This window comes from Sciurus vulgaris (genome assembly GCF_902686455.1).
Source record: "Sciurus vulgaris genome assembly, chromosome: 5".
Lineage (NCBI taxonomy): Eukaryota > Metazoa > Chordata > Mammalia > Rodentia > Sciuridae > Sciurus > Sciurus vulgaris.
In genome coordinates, this window is record NC_136465.1 from 177788048 (window position 1) to 177804649 (window position 16602).

At 49.0% G+C, this 16602-nt stretch overlaps 1 protein-coding gene across 1 annotated transcript; it reads right to left on the reverse strand.

The window, feature by feature from the left end:
* Positions 1 to 517: 517 nt before the first annotated feature.
* PKDREJ (polycystin family receptor for egg jelly) lies at positions 518 to 12078 on the reverse strand (the record flags this gene model as incomplete). The annotated part of the gene is made up of 3 exons (XM_079139932.1): positions 518 to 7530; positions 7747 to 11759; positions 11880 to 12078. 3 exons carry the CDS (start codon positions 12076 to 12078, stop codon positions 5242 to 5244), a joined length of 6501 nt encoding a protein of 2166 aa, XP_078996058.1. The 3' UTR covers positions 518 to 5241.
* Between the last annotated feature and the right edge of the window lie 4524 nt (positions 12079 to 16602).

Consider the following 16602-nt stretch of genomic DNA (forward strand, 5'->3'; position numbering starts at 1 on the left):
GCGGCCGGTCGCCCCGCACGCGGGAGGCGCTGAGCCCACCTCGGGAAGGCGGGGTGGGTCGGAACGGCCCGGCGTGCGCTGCGACGTGCGCGGAGCTCTGTGGCCGCGGGACCCGACCCGCGCCGCGAAGCCCCAGAGTGGCTTGCGACTCCCTGGTGGCCTGCGCCTCGCGCTCTTTTCAGCACCCTGTTATTTGACCCTGAAGCGCCCGTCTCGTTCCTGGACCTCCTGTTCAGGGGAGGCACCAGTCTGTGCGGTTAGGGATCCGGATTCAGAAGCCGGCAGGCTAGACTGGCCTTGGACTCCCCTGCTCCACCTGGAGACCGCCTCCCTGAACGCTCGGTCCTCACCTGTGCCCTGCGGAGGGCAGGGTGTGCTCCCCTTCTTCCCCGGCGGTTTAGTGCTGCGCTCCGTGGGAGAGACTTGCCTCAGCTGCAGCGGCAGTCTCCACATACTGCCGCGTTAGTGGGGTCCGCAGGGCCAGTCCCCCAGGATCTGTGACGCACGTTCGCCCATTGCATGTGGTGCTGTGACTGTTCCTCAAACCAGAACGTTTGCCAAGGCACATTTACAGAGAGTTGCCAAGTTGAATCGAACAGGGGCCCGGGACGCATGCCTTTAGTGATATTACCGGGCACTAGAACTTCTCAGACCTGGGCAGAAGTTATAGCAGTCATTTTCACTTCCTCACTAGTGGACATCAGCTATGCTTACAGCAATATTCTTTCAGTCCCTTTAAAAATAATATACTAGATTCAGAGATTGTTTTATTTTCCAGATCTGCCCAATGGAGCATCTTGGTGAAGCAGTTCAGATTTGAGTATGGGGTACACTATGGTGATCCCATGAATGCTAAAGCAGACTTGTTTTATTTTAAACAAGTATGCATGGACTGTAAGAATGAAGTCAGATACGGTACACTGAGAGCAAATCGTGGTCTTTAGCACAACAAAGAGTTAATTTTAAAAATTGAGCTGTCGACTATTAGAAAAAGCTTGACCAAAAATCAAAAAGGATTGAAAATATTCCTTAAAGTTTTTGACAGAAAGTGGTTTCAGTTATATAAAATAAGCACTAAAATGACATTCAGGTACAATGTAGGGTAATTAGAACCAGGAAACAAACATTTGCTGGAATCTGAAGAAGATGCATGTACAAATAATCCTGAAACTAATTTCTGTAGCTCATGATATAGCTTCTGTTGAGTTTGTCTGTTTTTCTGTTGAAGATTTGAGCAAAATGACAAGCAATCCACTTTAATTGTTAGGTTTTTAAAATGATGACATTGAAAAACATGAAAGAAAAAGAATTTTAAGACATTCTATTGTTGCAAGAAAAAGTACTAACCATGAAATAATTGTCTAGTAATACTAGACAGTGATAAATATTTTGTAATGTTTTCTGCAATCATAATTTTTCAAATGTACCTTCCTTGTAATGTTTAAACATGACACTAATATTCATGATTCAATTCTAAATCTAAAGCTTGAGGAGTCTTATTGATAATTACAGTTGCTACTCAGCAAAGTTTCCCCTAGTTGAAATAAAAATATCTGTAGAGCATAATGACTCTGAAAAGGTTTTTTGATTTGGCACTGTTGTCAATAGAACACCATTATGTGGCAATATTGATTATATTAACAATGATTTTTCTGAAATGAAGGCAAGAATAATAAAATTTGTGGAATAAATAATGTGTAGATCACATACGTCTTTATGACTCATCCAGTCATTAGCAGCCCAGCAACAGAACACCCAAAAGTGCATAATTAAATTCAATTGTCTTTGGGGTTTTTTGCCGGTTTTCAGCTATATAGAAACCAGAGTTCCACACATAATTTTTGTTTTGTTCTTATAAAACTATATTTATCAAGGTGAGTGGATATTTTATGTAACAGTTTGTGTATAACTTTCAAATATTCGTACATATGGAGATTTTTATTCTTGCCCTGAGCCCCACAGATTTTAGAAGTGGGTTTGGTGGGGAAAATAATTGCCAAAATGTTATGGTAATTCTTAATGAATTATTGTATAAATGTGACCTTAAAAGGTATCACAATACTGAACAAATATTGTACATCGTATTTAGGTGAAGACTGAAAAAGGAAATCTGAGCATCAAAATAATTAAATGCAGGTAAAAATCTAAACCTAAAGTATAGCTAATAGCAAATACTTTACTGCAAAAGGTGTGTCAGTCATCCTTCTGTTAACAATAACAAACACTTGAGACAAAGTTTGTTTTGGCTCATAATTGTAAAGGTTCAGTCCATGATTGGTCTCGGTGAGGCAGTATGTCATGGTGGGAGTGTGTGGCAGAGCAGAACCTCTTGCCTCATAGCCGGGAAGCACAAAAGGGACTGGAGAAAGGTACTGGGGTTCCAGTATTCCCTTGGGAGCTCTCCCACAGTGAGCTCCTAACTTCCTTCCACTAGGCTCCACCTCTTAAACGGCCCATCATCTCCAAATAGCACCGTGCTGGGGACCAAGCCTTTAACGTGAGCCTTTGGGGAGCATCTTAGACCCAAACTACCGCAGGGGAGGACTGTGACAAGTTAATTCCTTATGGCATCCCTTGTGGCTGTGAAGTACAATCCTGTTTATCCTCATCATTCTGTTGTTCTTCATTGCTACAAACAACACGAAGGTCTAAAGGCCTATTTTTTGCTTTTACTGCTAACTAGTGAAATTCCAGAAGCAGACCTTGAAAATGCAAGTCTTCACAGTAAACAAGATTTTGAAATCAATAAAGGACATATCCCCTCTCCTGTAGCTGGAGGAAGATCTCTCAGCATGTGAAACTTGTTCATTCTGAATTAGTGAGGGGTTAGATGAAGAACAAAGCCCCAGAACATCTGTCTTGCTTTCTCAGTGCAATACAGAGAGCCAGGAGGATGTTCATTGCTGCCAGTTGTCCTAGAATATGCCTACCTGGTCACTGAAAGTACAGTGAGAGCAAAGTAGTCTCAAAAGACTCCAGAGATTGTTGCCATGCTCTGTGAAAAAGGCCTTCAAAAGAAACCTAATTTTGATTTGTCTTGCTTGACACTCTTATCTCCCTGATAGAATCGGGGTCTGTATTTCTTTGTTTCTCATCTTTGGTCTGTCCTGCAGGAGAAAACCTTGGACTCCTCTCTCCCAACATGCGTGGGAAGAGTCCTGTGACGGCTGCATTTCTCCTTCTCACCACAAGGTGAGAGTCTGGTTTCATCTGGCAGGACGAGCGTCTGCTGTCCTAGTCCTCGGGCCACCCTCCTCCAGTCTTTGTTCTGGGGCCTCCTTCCTGGACTCTGCTGTCACCAGCTCCCAGTGCTTCTCTGAGGCCTCTCAGGTCCTGTGTTTATGACCATGACCCTTCCTGCTCATCAGTAACTCATTCTCTTACCACAGCTCTGGGTCAAGAGTTCTTACCTGGCACTGGTCTTGGGAAACCCTTGCTCCCATCCCTGATGCTCCCTTCCTGGAGGGGTGAGAGGGTGGCCAGTATATCCCTGAGTCTGTCTCAGCCCCTAGAGGGAGCAGACACTTTAGCTGATTGCTGAATTTGCAGCGCATGCCTGGTTGCACCTTTCCATGAAGTCAAGTCTGCCATGCTTGCTCACGGTCGTTGTCACCTCTGAAGGCAGCATGGCCTGCCACCAGGGTTCACACCCACAAACTAGTGCAAGGGGTGCATTTGACCAGACTGCAGTCAGCTTCAGTCAGTGAAAAGCCCCATGTGGACTCTGTCAGTCTGTTCAGAACTCAGGTGATCTGATCTGATCTAATGAAGGTGTGCTCCGGGAGGGAGTGGGCCTTAGGGGCAGCTATGGCCAGGCCCTCGTCCTCCCCACCAGAGGAGTTTGAGCATCTGTAACTGACCTGATGCTTACTGTGTGGTTAGCCTGGGGTAAGTCACCAGGCTTCATTTTCTCACCTGGCAGAGAAGACTAAGCCTGCCTGGTTCTCTGGAGGATATGGAAATGTGCACCTGGGGGCGGGGGCTTGTCATCACCATTCCAGCACAGTTCAGGGCAACCAGGTGCCAGTGTGGGCACATGGTATCCACCCCCTGATTAGCTGTCCCTCTTTTCGGGCCCTTGGCTTCGAGGGCAGGCACCGTCTGTGTGTGTTGTTGCGTTGAGGCTGGGATGGAGCCAGAGGCTCTAGCACAGAGCTGCACTGCAGCCCTTCCATTGGTTATTTCGAGACAGGGTCTTGCTATTGCCAAAGCTGGACTTCAACTTGAGATTTTCTTGCCTCGGCCTCTGAGGCACACCTGGGATCACAGGTGTGCACTGCAGCTGGCACCATGTGTGCATTCGCCCCTCACATAGAAATCACTGCAAGTCTTGGAAGAAACCGTGCATTTAATTCTGATAAAACTTAAAGTGGCATCTACATTAACAACATGCTTCTGAGTAAAAATATAACAGATACTATTTTCTCTTAAACAATAATCCACATTTGCTTATTCCTAAATAATGCACATGCCATAAATAACCTAATGCCCAAGCCCTGAATGGACATGCTGCTCTATTCAATATATATATATATATATATATATATATAGACTGTGCTGTATTTCAACATGAGCCCATGTGCACCTTTTTAATAAAAGCCATACCCCTTAGAATGCATGAAGTTGACTTGAACTACAGTAGCCTGAAGGATTAAATGGAAAACTTCGGACTTGGGAGCCCTGACTCCCATCCCTTTCCTAGCCCAAGGGGAAGTCCTAGAATTCCCCACAAGGTCCCTGGAACCCTAGCCATCAGGAGTGGGGATACGGGAGGCTCCATATCCCTAGTCTGCAAAGGTGCCTCCCAGGGAGGCCAAGCAGTCTGGGGCTCTGCAGGCAGCAGCTGTGAGCTTGCAGCTGGAGGCTACCCTACCCTGGCCAATTCCAGAGTGGGGTCTCATGCTTTTTCCTTCAAGTCTTGTTCTCAAAATCAGGGACTGCAACTTCGCAAACTGCTGGGGGCTCCCAGAAAAGGAGGGCTTCGCCTGAACCAGGAGTCCCAAAATTCCTGTCTAGAGGGAAATCAATCTGGAATTCCAACTATGAGCCTCCTCTCTCCCTGAACAGTGCACTCCTATTCTCACGTTCCTGACAGCAGGGCCCAGACTGGGGTACTTCCAAATGGAGGGATGTCCTCTAGGAAGGATCTGGGCAGAAAACATGGTTGAGCCACTAAACATTCTTTAATGTGACAAGCTGCATTTGGAGAGCACTTGCTTATATCTCTTGGCCTGTTACTGATCAAACAACGAGGTAAACCATTTTCTTCCCCTTGATGTTTCTGGTCTTCAGCCCCAGGTACCGGTGACTGTTCTTCTCTGGTTGCCCATACAACATGGTGGCGAGGAACTCAGACTCATCCTTGCGGCCAGACTCGGGGGTCAGAAAGGTGAATGCAGCTCTTAGTTTGCGACACAGGTAGGTCATAGCTTCCACCTCGTCAGATGGCTCCTCATACACAGTCTGTTTCATCTCCTCATAGGCAGAAAGGATCACAGCCTGAAATAAGTTGATCAAGATGCAGATCATCACCAGCATGAATGACGAGAGGAAGAGAACCCCAAGAACCCTGTTACTAGAGAATTCGGTGTCCCGGAAAGCTGAGACGCAGTAGGAAAATATCGTCTGAGTGGAGTGAATCAAGTTACTATAGTTCCATTCATGCTGACCGAAGACCAGGTAACCAAAAGCCATGTACACAAAGAAATAAACAGACACCACAAAGGCCATGTGGCAGATACCAGGAAGGGCAGCCTGGATGGCCCTTTGAGCCAGGCGCACATCATAGAAGAATCTAGAATACCTGAGGGTCTTCAGAATGGTCAGAAATAATAGGAAAGCCAGAATTATCCTCATGGTGTGATCTACTTGAGAAACTGCATGAAAGGGGATGAATTCTCCAGGACTGGACAAGTAGAACTGAATCACGCCAGTGGCCAAGAAGTGCTTACTGACAAAGAGCATAATCAGCAGGGTAAATATGCATTTTAAAGCAAAGTTGAGCAGATTATACACACTTTTCACGTAGGAGGTTCTTTCTTGCATGATTACATAGCCCTCATCCACAATATAGGCTAGAAAAAAAATGAGAATGGCCACATACAAGTAGATCTCTGCAGATGTTTTCCTGTTGAAGTCAGCAAGTGGGAAGGAGTGTGTGGATATGCTGGAGTTGACAACCCCCAGCTGTGAGACCTCAAATAGGATCGAAATGCTGCAGAACAGGTTGGCATCTGGATTAAAAGTGGTCAGTTCCAGAATCACAGCCCATGTCTTCTCATCAAGCCATTTGCCTCCCTGGAGTTCCTTGAGCCTTAGTGAGGAATTAAACTGCTGCTGTTCTGGAAAGAAGTAGAATGCGTACCCTCCAGACCCGTAGGTATTCAGCAGTCCATAGGAATAATACACCCATTTCTTCCCTTGAGGCTTATAAATAAACCCAGCGGTAGCACTGTCCGTCGCCCGCTTGCCAACCGAATTCCAAAAGTTAGAGTAGTTATTTGTGTCTTCTGGGTCAATGCCGTACTTGGGACGACAGCGGATCTCTCTGGAGATGCTGGTCTCCATGAAGTCTTCAGAAGGCAGGCACACTCTTTCCCCAGCTTTTGCTCGCACTTGCCTCATGAGCGGAAGGCCAAGGATTTTAGAAGAGCTGTCAAGAAGAAACGTTGGGTTCAGGTCGTTGTGGAACAAAGGCAAGAGCACACTGTCAAGCCATCCGTAGACGTCTTGCAGCCTTGTCACGGCAGCAAGGTCCACAGAGAATCGGTCCCGAATGTACCGGTTGTAGTAGAAGCTGTCAGTGTGACGCAGCAGAGCAATAAGGAGCAGCAGGAGGGCCAGGAAGATGAAGTGCGTCAGAACGTAGCTCAGGAACAGGACGGCCCTTCTCCTGATCCTCTTCTTCCTCCGGAATATTCTGATTTCATCCTCAGTGAGAGGCTGATACATCCTGGAGCCTTGCAGGTGGAGGATGTGCTCATGGAGCGCCGGCATGTCTTCTGGACGCACGGTCAGCTCCCGCAGTCTGATCTCGATGTAGCCGTGCTTGGTGGACCAGGAGAGGTTTTTGCAGTACTTCAGCTTATTTGTTTTGGTGCCTGACAAGAGTATGATCTTAACTGGCTGCACCAGAAAAACTGACTGACAGAATGAACAAACAGATGCAAAGAGCCACTCCACGGACTTCTCATAGCCATAGGTCAGGCCATAGAATATGATGAAGAATGACGATACGCTGCAGGTGGCGAACACCAAGAACCATGCTATGTAGACACACCACGAGGGCAAGACAAAGTGGGGTTTTTTGTTAAGCTGCTGAGGATTCTCTCTGAAAGAGGACTCCCTCGGAGGAACATCTTGATTGTCTCCTCCATTTCTGTTACTGGCATTTCTATTTCTGTTGTTGTCATTTGTGTTGGTCCTGTGGATTGTCGAGGCCTCCGTCTCTTGTTTCATACTCTCCTGCTGTTCATTAAAGGTGACCCGAACAGAAGTCTTAGAAGGCCCAGTCTTTCCCAGTTTCATGATGCTTTGGGGTCTCTTGGCACTTGGGGTTCCTTTGGCACTTGGGGTGCCTTTGGCACTTGGGGTTCCCCTGGTGCTTGGGGTTCCTTTGGCACTTGGGGTTCCTTTGGCGCTTGGGGTTCCTTTGGCACTTGGGGTTCCTTTGGCGCTTGGGGTTCCTTTGGCGCTTGGGGTTCCTTTGGCGCTTGCTTTTCCCCTGGTGCTTATCTTTTCCCTGACCTTTGCCCCTTCCTTGGCGTGCTCCTTGGATGTTTCATAAGCATGCCACCTGTCCAGACGCTCTTTCCAGTACCCACTTTCTTCTGACATAAGGGGATGCTTTTGAGGAGCCACCTCATCCAGACCCACTTGAGGTTTCTTCTGGGAGTAAGTGAAGAAAAAAGTGATTAACAGATGAACAGGGATTGTAATTATGACGCTTTCAATCCCTATCATCATGGATCTGATGTAGCGTCCCTCTTTTGTTTGTTCTTGCACATTTAGATTAAAGAACATGATGTTACAGACGAGGGAGCTGAGCAGCATGGCTAAGCAGCAAGACAGTCTTTGGAGCCTGTTGAACGACTTGGTAACGATATCTGTGAACACCGAGAACCACATGTGGTTCTTCCCTAGCCTGCTGGTCATATCTATCAGGAAGTAGTCCTTCCTTTTCAGAGGCTCATCTGGGTGGGTAACATGAAATGTTTCTTCCAAAGTGGTGTCAACAGAGAGCCATTTCCTGCATATAAATAGCCAAATGTGTCTGCTAAACAGATTTTCCACTTTGATTCGACTTAAATACCAGCTTGGAGCTTTTCCCTCATTGTTGTGCCACACACGAATGGAGTGGATGTCACCTAAGTCACTTTTTGTTGTAAGGAGGAAAGTGTTGATGCTCCCACGGTAGAGGGTTTTAAAATATGGATGGCTTAAACAATGCACATCACTGCTACTCTTCGTTCCCTTAAGTTGGACAAAGACATTGGCCCTGGTCCCAGACCCCCAACGACTCCCTGTAAAAACAGTGACCAGGTAGCACATGCTGTCATAAGGATCGTTATCAGGCAGAATTATCACATGGTCCCGAAGAAACTGGTCCATCTCATCCCTGTGCAAGGCCCAGAAGGCTAGCACTGTGTAGATGATCATAATGAACAGCACGGTGAAGAGGGTCACAGGGTTTTGACTGACGTTCCTGATGACTGTGAGCCGCAGATCCACAGGGTTCGGAACCACGATCACCTTGGCCGTCACAAAGTGGGTGTGCAGGTTACGATAGGCCAGCCTGAGTCTTTGCAGCTGCCGCCTGGTCCTCACCGAGCTCTTGCAGACACAGTGCACTTTGTTCCAGGTTGTCTTCTCACCCAGCATACACGTGTCCTCCTTCCAGTCACTCTGGATCCCAAACATGTCCATGCAGTGCACAGTGAAGAGAGAGATCCTCACTAGCTTGTCACTGGGCTCCAGGACAAAATGAGGTGCCTGCAGAACCATGGACACGGTACCCTTGGGTGAGTGGTTACGCTGAGCTATGACTTGCAGCAGGGATGGTGGCAGGCAGATCACTCGGACCTCCCTCACTGCGCAGGCCGGGTTAGGCAGGCCACTCCAGCTGTGGTCTACAACTGGAGGGATGTCGTGAGGCACAAGGAAGACAGCAACCACATTAGTGGGGGCAGCCTGACTGCCTGCGTACACAAGCACCTTGAACAACACGGTCACTTCTGTCACGATGTGGACCAGCACCTCGCTGACTCTTCTGATGTCCACTTCGAATCCAAATGCCCCTGTTGTTTTCTTCAAGGACCCCTCACTCTCCTTGCTGGGTCCCACCATGAGATCGAAGTTTGCAAAGGTCAAGTTTTTTCTGACGAGGAACACATCGGCGACATCGGGTGTGATCTCTATCACGCTTCCAGTATCTGAGGCTCCTGTCATTCTGAACCCAACCACCTCTGCAGAAATGTTTTCTGGATAATGTATCCAAGGAAAGGGGTCATCTGTGAACTCATAAAACATCACAGAGACTGGAGCTTTTGCAGGAAGATCAGGAACCCTGCTTGTATTCAGTGTGGCACGGAAGCAGTTTCGGCAGTTTTTCTCATTTCTGAAAGCATGGGACACATCCCACTTTTCCACTTTCTCCACGTACAGGTTCAGTTTGGGAGTCCTCAGCACAGTGGTCTGGTTGCCTGGCACTTTGTCAGCCAAAATCGTGTCTGACAGAGCTTCTACCACTTTGAAAGGATCTTGAACCACCTGATGACGAGAGGTCAGCTTGAAGATACTGGACAAGCTCATCAGTATCCCAGTGCTTATGATATCAATTTGCTCAGAACGGAAGTGCTGGTCTTTTTGTCGATACTCTTGCAGGGCTTGGTTTGCTTGCCAGAGCCTCTCTGTGGCCCTTTGCTGAGCAGTTTGGGTGAGCTCAGAGTCTTTCTGAGTTAATTTGGTGATGACCATCACCACCTGGCCAATTTCTTCCAAAGTGTTTTCAGGAAGCTGGAAAGACTGTCTTACAAGGTATTCCCGGAGAGTGTCTTTATCCTCTTGGAGTGCTGGTTCAGTTTTCATGCTATTCAAGACAGAAGCCACCACATACATCAAGTAACCCGCAGGTAACAAGTCCTGCTTCTGAAGCAAAGTGAGCAGCAGTGAAGTGTCTCCTGAGCTCAGGTGGAACAATTGATCCAACACAGCCCTTGAAGAGTTCTTGGCAGTAGGCGCCTGTACGGTGGCATAAAATGTCACCTGAGAAAAGGCTCCTAGGGAGTCATAAACCTGGGCGTAAAATTTCAAGGCATAATGATTCCCTGGCATCCCAGCAGGAAGAAAGGAAGGGGATGCCGTGGACCCTGTCCCTAGATACAGGGTGGTCCCCAGGGTGTTCTCTTTCACTGAACTGATTTCTCCAACACTTTCCGCATCAGAAATGATTATTTTATATGTAAGAGGAATGTGTTTATCCTTAAAATCACTACACTGGATAACAAATTTAGTAAAAATTGCAATTCCTCTAGCGGGATTAACTTGGCATTCCCCAATTTGAGGGCCATAGTTGATGATAAAGCCATGTCTGAACACCAAGGTCATGCCCTTCCAACTTGCTAGAGAGACGGAAACCCAAAACTGATCTTCCGAGAAATGAGCAAAGGCAAAAGCTTTTACCATCAAATAAGCACGGTTCCTCCCCGTTACAGTTTGCCCTGTCCAGTCAAACAGCACCTCATCACCTGCTGAGGACAAAATCGACCAGCTATAGAAATCCCTGTTAACACAGTCTGTGCAGTTCACAAACACAGAAAATCGATCTGATACAGCTAAATTGCTGCCACAGTTTTCAATACATGAGATGTGTGCAGTAGGTGATGGTCCTGGGAGCACATGTACCCGTTTATCAGAAAATGCTGATCTGGAAACCTTCTTTATCACCAGTCTGAAATAATACACTCTGTCCCCTTTAAGTGTTTCTGGGGCGATCCTTAGTGTAGGGCCTGAAGCCTGTGGCCAATTCAGATTAGTCTGCTCTGGGTGACAGACTTCCTTACTCGTCACTGTTATTTGATTTCCTTGGTAGTTGCCTGCATTTGTGGTACAGTACCAATAAAAACGGAGACCCTCTGAGGGCTTGTCCTCTTCTGGGTCAGAAGACATGATTCCATCCAGGATCAGCTCATCTGCGAAATTCACTGTTACATCAGCATCTCCGAGAAGAACCGCCTTCAGTGGACTTCTGACAAACTGGACGTAGACCGAATCTGACTTCTTTAAGGGTTGTTCATTCCTTCTGGAGATGGTCATGCTGAAATGAAACATGTACACTCCCCAAGGCAGAGTAGCCTTGGGGATGCGTAAGAAAGGAATATTTGTCTGGAACTGAACAGATAGAGGATTGGACCAGTCGGGCACTTCATTTACAGAGCTCACGGGAAAGATCTGCCACTGGTAGACAAGGTACGCGTTCATGGGGCACTCAAAATCGACGGTGGCGTTGATGGAGTTAGCGTTCTTCCTGCTGAGGGTCACGGGATCTTGGTCCCTGTTGATGTGCACCCGATTGATGGTACAGGGTGTCGCCTGACAAGCCACCGAAGGCGCTGTGCTTCTGCTGTCGGACGAGTTGGCCGCCTTCAAACTCCCGCGCCCGGGCGCGTCGGCCGGACACCGGCTCTGGGTGGCCGGACGGCGGCCGCGGCGAGGGCCGGTGGGGTGCACGGAGCGGGGCGGGGAGCGGGCCTTGCCGGGTCCTGGCAGCGGTGGGCCTGAGGTCCAGGCCGGACCCCAAGGCGGGCGGCGGGCGCGGGGCGGGGCGCGCACGCGGGGGCGGGGCCGGAGGGCGGGGGCCGCGCGCCCTGTAACTGGGGCGCCGCTCTGGGGGTCGCCGCCCTCCGGGGCCGCGCGGGGCTGCGGGCGAAGGCGGGCGAGGTCGCCGTGCCGCCCGGAGCCCGGGGCACTCCTAAGGGCCCCCGACGGCCAGGCCGACGCCCCGCGGGGGCCCGCGGGCGGCGGGAGGTGGCCCAGGCCCAGGCCCAGGCCCAGGAGCAGGAGCGCGGGCCCAGGCCGCATGGCGCCCGCCGGGGAAGCTGCGAGGGCCACCGGGCGGGGACCAGCCCAACGGCCAGTGGGCGCGGGGTCAGCAGCAGCCGCGAGAGCAACTGGGACAGCGGGGCTCGGGCAACAGAGGTCACGGGGAAGGTACTTGAGGGTGTCTCAGGGACGCAGAGAGTCTCAAGACCAGGAAGGTTCTTAGAGAAGCGGGGACATGGGAGGTCGTAGTGGCAGGGGATGACAGGGACAGCTGGGTCTCAGAATCAGGGAGGTACACAGAGCAGCTGACCCTGGAGATCACAGGGGCGGTGGGGTCTCAAGGGGAGTGGAGTCTCAGAGTGGATCCTGTGGGACTCCAGAAAAGCAGGGACAAGGAAGATCTGGGACTCAGGAGGTGGCTTTTGCCCACCTCTGTTCACACCAATGTGCAGGCGCCAGGATCTGGAGTTGCTAAGTGAGGTCGATCCCAGCAGGTTTACTTGTGAGGGGACAAGAGATGTGTTGGGGGAAGGGACCAAGGAGTCCCAGAGAGAAGGCCAGCCTGGTTCTTGGCATACTTGATGGAAAAGAATTTCACCTCAGAGGTATAGGGGGTTTCAGAGGGTCTCTGATGACCTCATGGCTGTGGCATGCCCAGTGACTGGGAGTGTTTCTGTGCAAGAGCACAGGATGCTTAGCTGCTGTGGCAAGACCCTGCATGAGGAGGCTGTGCAAGAGTCCTATCAGCTCTGACCTTGATCTCAGGCACACAGCTCCTGCAGTGGAAGGAATTCTTATGCTAGAAACCACAGTGTTTCACCAACTCTACTTCCTGCCCACTTTACAGTAACTTTTAACAATGGACTATCTTTTTTTTTTTTTTTTTTTTTTTTGGACTGGGGATTGAACTCAGGGTCTCACGTATGCTAGGCAAGTGCTTTACCACTGAGCCACATCCCCAGCCCCTGGACTATCTTGAGAGACACACAAAGCTTCCTAACATTGCACTTTACAACTGTGGATTGTAACTGCAGAAAAGCTACATAGATGTCCTCCTTTCTGTAAACTTTCCTGCATACAAAGTATAATGGTTGCCTAGTCTTTAACCTGATAATGGACATATATAAATGAAGACTGATGGCATGACTCTTTAGATCTGCATGTCCATCGGAGGGCAGGCTCCACCTGATCCCACAGGTCTTCAAGATCTGTGCCTGTGCATCTTTATTTTCCGATTCCCCTTCTCCCCTCCCCAGAATCGAGAGTTTGGCTGTGCTGGTTGTAGCAATAACAGGTCTAGAAACATATGTGGAACTTATGGATTAAAATCTTATTTCCTTGTCCTTCCTGTATGTCTCCTTCATACCCATTTCTTATTCCTTCTATCCTACCTCATACTGACCCACCAAGATGGCTCCTTAGCAAAAATCCCACTCCCTGGGAAAACCCATTCCCAAATATTGGAAGTCAAGAGGGCCTGTGAGCTCCTAAGGACCCAGGGAGGTCTGGCTTCGGGTGTACCTCCTCTACTTCTCCTAGTTTCCCTGTGCACACACCAAGGAAAGCCTGTGTGAAGACTGGAAGGTTGCCATCTGTATACCAGGAAGAGGGCCTCCCCAAAAGCTTACTCATGCCATCACCCTGATCTTGGATTTCTCTCTAGAAGATGAGAAATAGGTGTTTAAGCCACCCAGTGAGTGACATTTGGCAATAACAGCCCTAGTTGATCAAGGTTAGGGTAAATGTCAAGGCTAGGGTCTCAGATTGGGGTTATCAGAGACCATGTTGGGAAGAGGCCCCACTTGAGAAGTCCACAGGCCATGGAGTTCTTCAGGATTTATAGGAAATGCCAAGGCAGAGCTGCGGGAGAGAGGATGGGGCTGGGCAGCACAGGAAGGTGAGGAGAGGGCTTCCAGGCAGGGAGTGGTTGGCTATGTCAGATGTATTGAGTCATGGGAGAGGAAGTGGGTGAAGATGCTGCTGGACTTGGGAATGGTGTTTTGTGCCCTGGACAAGAGCTGTGTCAGTGGTGCTTGGTGGGTGTGGGGGACAAAAGTTTGAGTGGGGTGGGCTGAGGTGAGCAGGAGGGAACAAAGAAGTGGAGGCCACCACATACAACTCTGGGTTAGTGCAGAGACCTGGTAGAGCCAAGGTGGGGGGCAGTACCTGAGGTGAGTGGGAGAGGTGAAGGACATCTTTTTTTAAATGGGAATGGATCCTAGGGGCACTGTACCACTGAGCTATAATCCCAGCCCTTTTTATTTTGTGTGTCTCACTAAGTTACCTAGGGCCTTGCTAAATTCTGAGGCTAGCTCTGAACTTTCAATCCTCCTGCCTCAACCTCCAGAGCCACTGGAATTACAGGTGTGGCCAGGGCACCCAACATGAAGGTCATTTTGACTGGATATAAACTAAGATGTACAAAAAGATAAAGAAACTAAAGACCACCCAAATGTGCCCACATCCCCGCCAAAGAAACAGTGCCAAGGCAGGTAAAAGCTTCAGCATACCTTCTGCAAGAGAATCCCGCCCCCACTGGGTAATTGTTAACCAGGCCCAGTACCTCTCACTCAGGCCTTTCCTTATTGTTTTATCACGTAGGTCCCGTAGCACTCTGTCAGTCCCAGGCTGCTGAACTTCCTGCAATGCCACGTGTTCTACCACCTGGGTCTGTGAGAATGCCTCTTGTTGATTCTGGTAGCTTTAGTTCTCATTTTCACAACCTGGGAGCTTTCTCCTGAGGCAGTGTATTACAGTCTAATGGCCAGTGGTAGCCAGAGTTGGTTTCTATACTTTTCTATTGCAGCAACATAGCTAGCCATCCCCAGACGTGTGCCCTCTCACGCAGCCAGCATACTGGCTAAGAAGAATGCCAATTTTAAGAAAAAGAATTTAGATCTCCTCTCCCTACCCCAGCTCATTTCGTCTCACTGCCGGAGGCCAGTTCTTTCCCATCCCTTGGATAAAAAGTGCTATGTTCACCATTGGTTTAAAAGTACAGTGATTTTTCTGTAATTAACATATCCATGTCCATGTGATGGACCTGACTTCATTCTATATTAACTTCTCCCGGCCCAAGCTCTGGTCTTTGTCTTCTCCCCAGGGCACCGCTCACCCCAAGATAGAATTGAAAGGGGAAGAGAGAGAGAGGGCAGAAGAGGGCCCAGTTGGCATCACCTGTGTGGCTGATGGCATCGAAGCTGACTGCTCCTCAGAGGATGCAATGAGCTCTTCTGGGGTTCTCTTACCAGGGGTCTCTTAGGCAGGACCTCCCCTGATATCCTTTAGTCCTGGGGTTACAGATTTCTGGGTCACCCTGTACAAGCCTGCCACCCCTCCAGATGACCCTCTTGGATCAAGACCTGCTTTCCACGTAGGGCCATGCGGAGGCCAGAAGAAACACTGGCACCCTTCACTCTGCCAGTATTTCCTGGGATCCTAGCCTCCTCCCCACTCCGCTCCCACAGTCCCTGCTTCTGCTTGTCCCTCAGAGCCACTGCCACCAGTGGACACCAGCTTCTGGGCCCCAGGATCTCTAGGGAGGCAGATTGATGGGTCTCTGGAAGGTCCTACCACTGGGCAGGGATGAAGGGAAGGAGAGGGAAAGTGTATATGGTACCTGGCACCGACAGTGATTTCTAAGGACATGCTCCCTGCTGCCTCTTCAGCCTCTGCCCTTGCACCTGGAGATGAAGCCTGCACGGGTGACCCAGCCCTTCTCTGGCCACCTATAGTTTGGCTTTTGGCCTTTTGGGGGCCCCTGGTCATATAGGAGTGGAATATCAAAGATTTGAGACCTGAGTATCTTCGTTTTTACCAGCCAGATGCAGTGTATTCTTCCCCACAGTGATGACTGATTTACCGTGAGCAGGCAGGAGAACCCCAACATTCAACTCCAGTGCAAATTTTAGGGGGCAGGGACACCAAAAACTCACTATGATATCTCATTGAAGTAATTTTCCCATAAAATTAACCATTTCAAAGCATAGAACTCAGTGATACTAAGTTTATTTGCAACGTTTTGAACCATCATCTCTATCTAGTTCCAAAACATTTTCATCACCCCTAAAGAAAACTCCACGACCATTAGCAGACACTCCAGGGCCACCTCCCCAAGGCCCTGGCCACCAACAATCTACTTCTGTCTCTGTGGCTTGCCTGTTGTGGACATTCCGTGCATGTGCAAGCACTCAGTCTATGACCTTTTGTACCTGGCTTCTTTCAGTTAGCAGCTACATGAAGAAGGTGCTTCTGAACCGTCGGGCTTACCAAGCGTGCGTCTTCTTTGGAGAATGTCCACTGAAATCCTTTGCCCATTTTAATTGGACTATTTGTTGTTTAGCTGTTGAGTTCAAAGAATTCTTAATATATTCTGGATACTAGGCTTATCCAATATATGATTTCCAAATATCTTCTCCCATTCTGTAGTTTGTCCTTTCTCTTTCCTGATAGTGACCTTTGAGCAGAAAAGTTTTTAATTTGATGAAGTCCAATTTATTTTGTTGTTGCCTGGGTGGGCCTGGGTGGGCCGGGGGCGGGGCTGCCTGGGACCAACCAATGAAC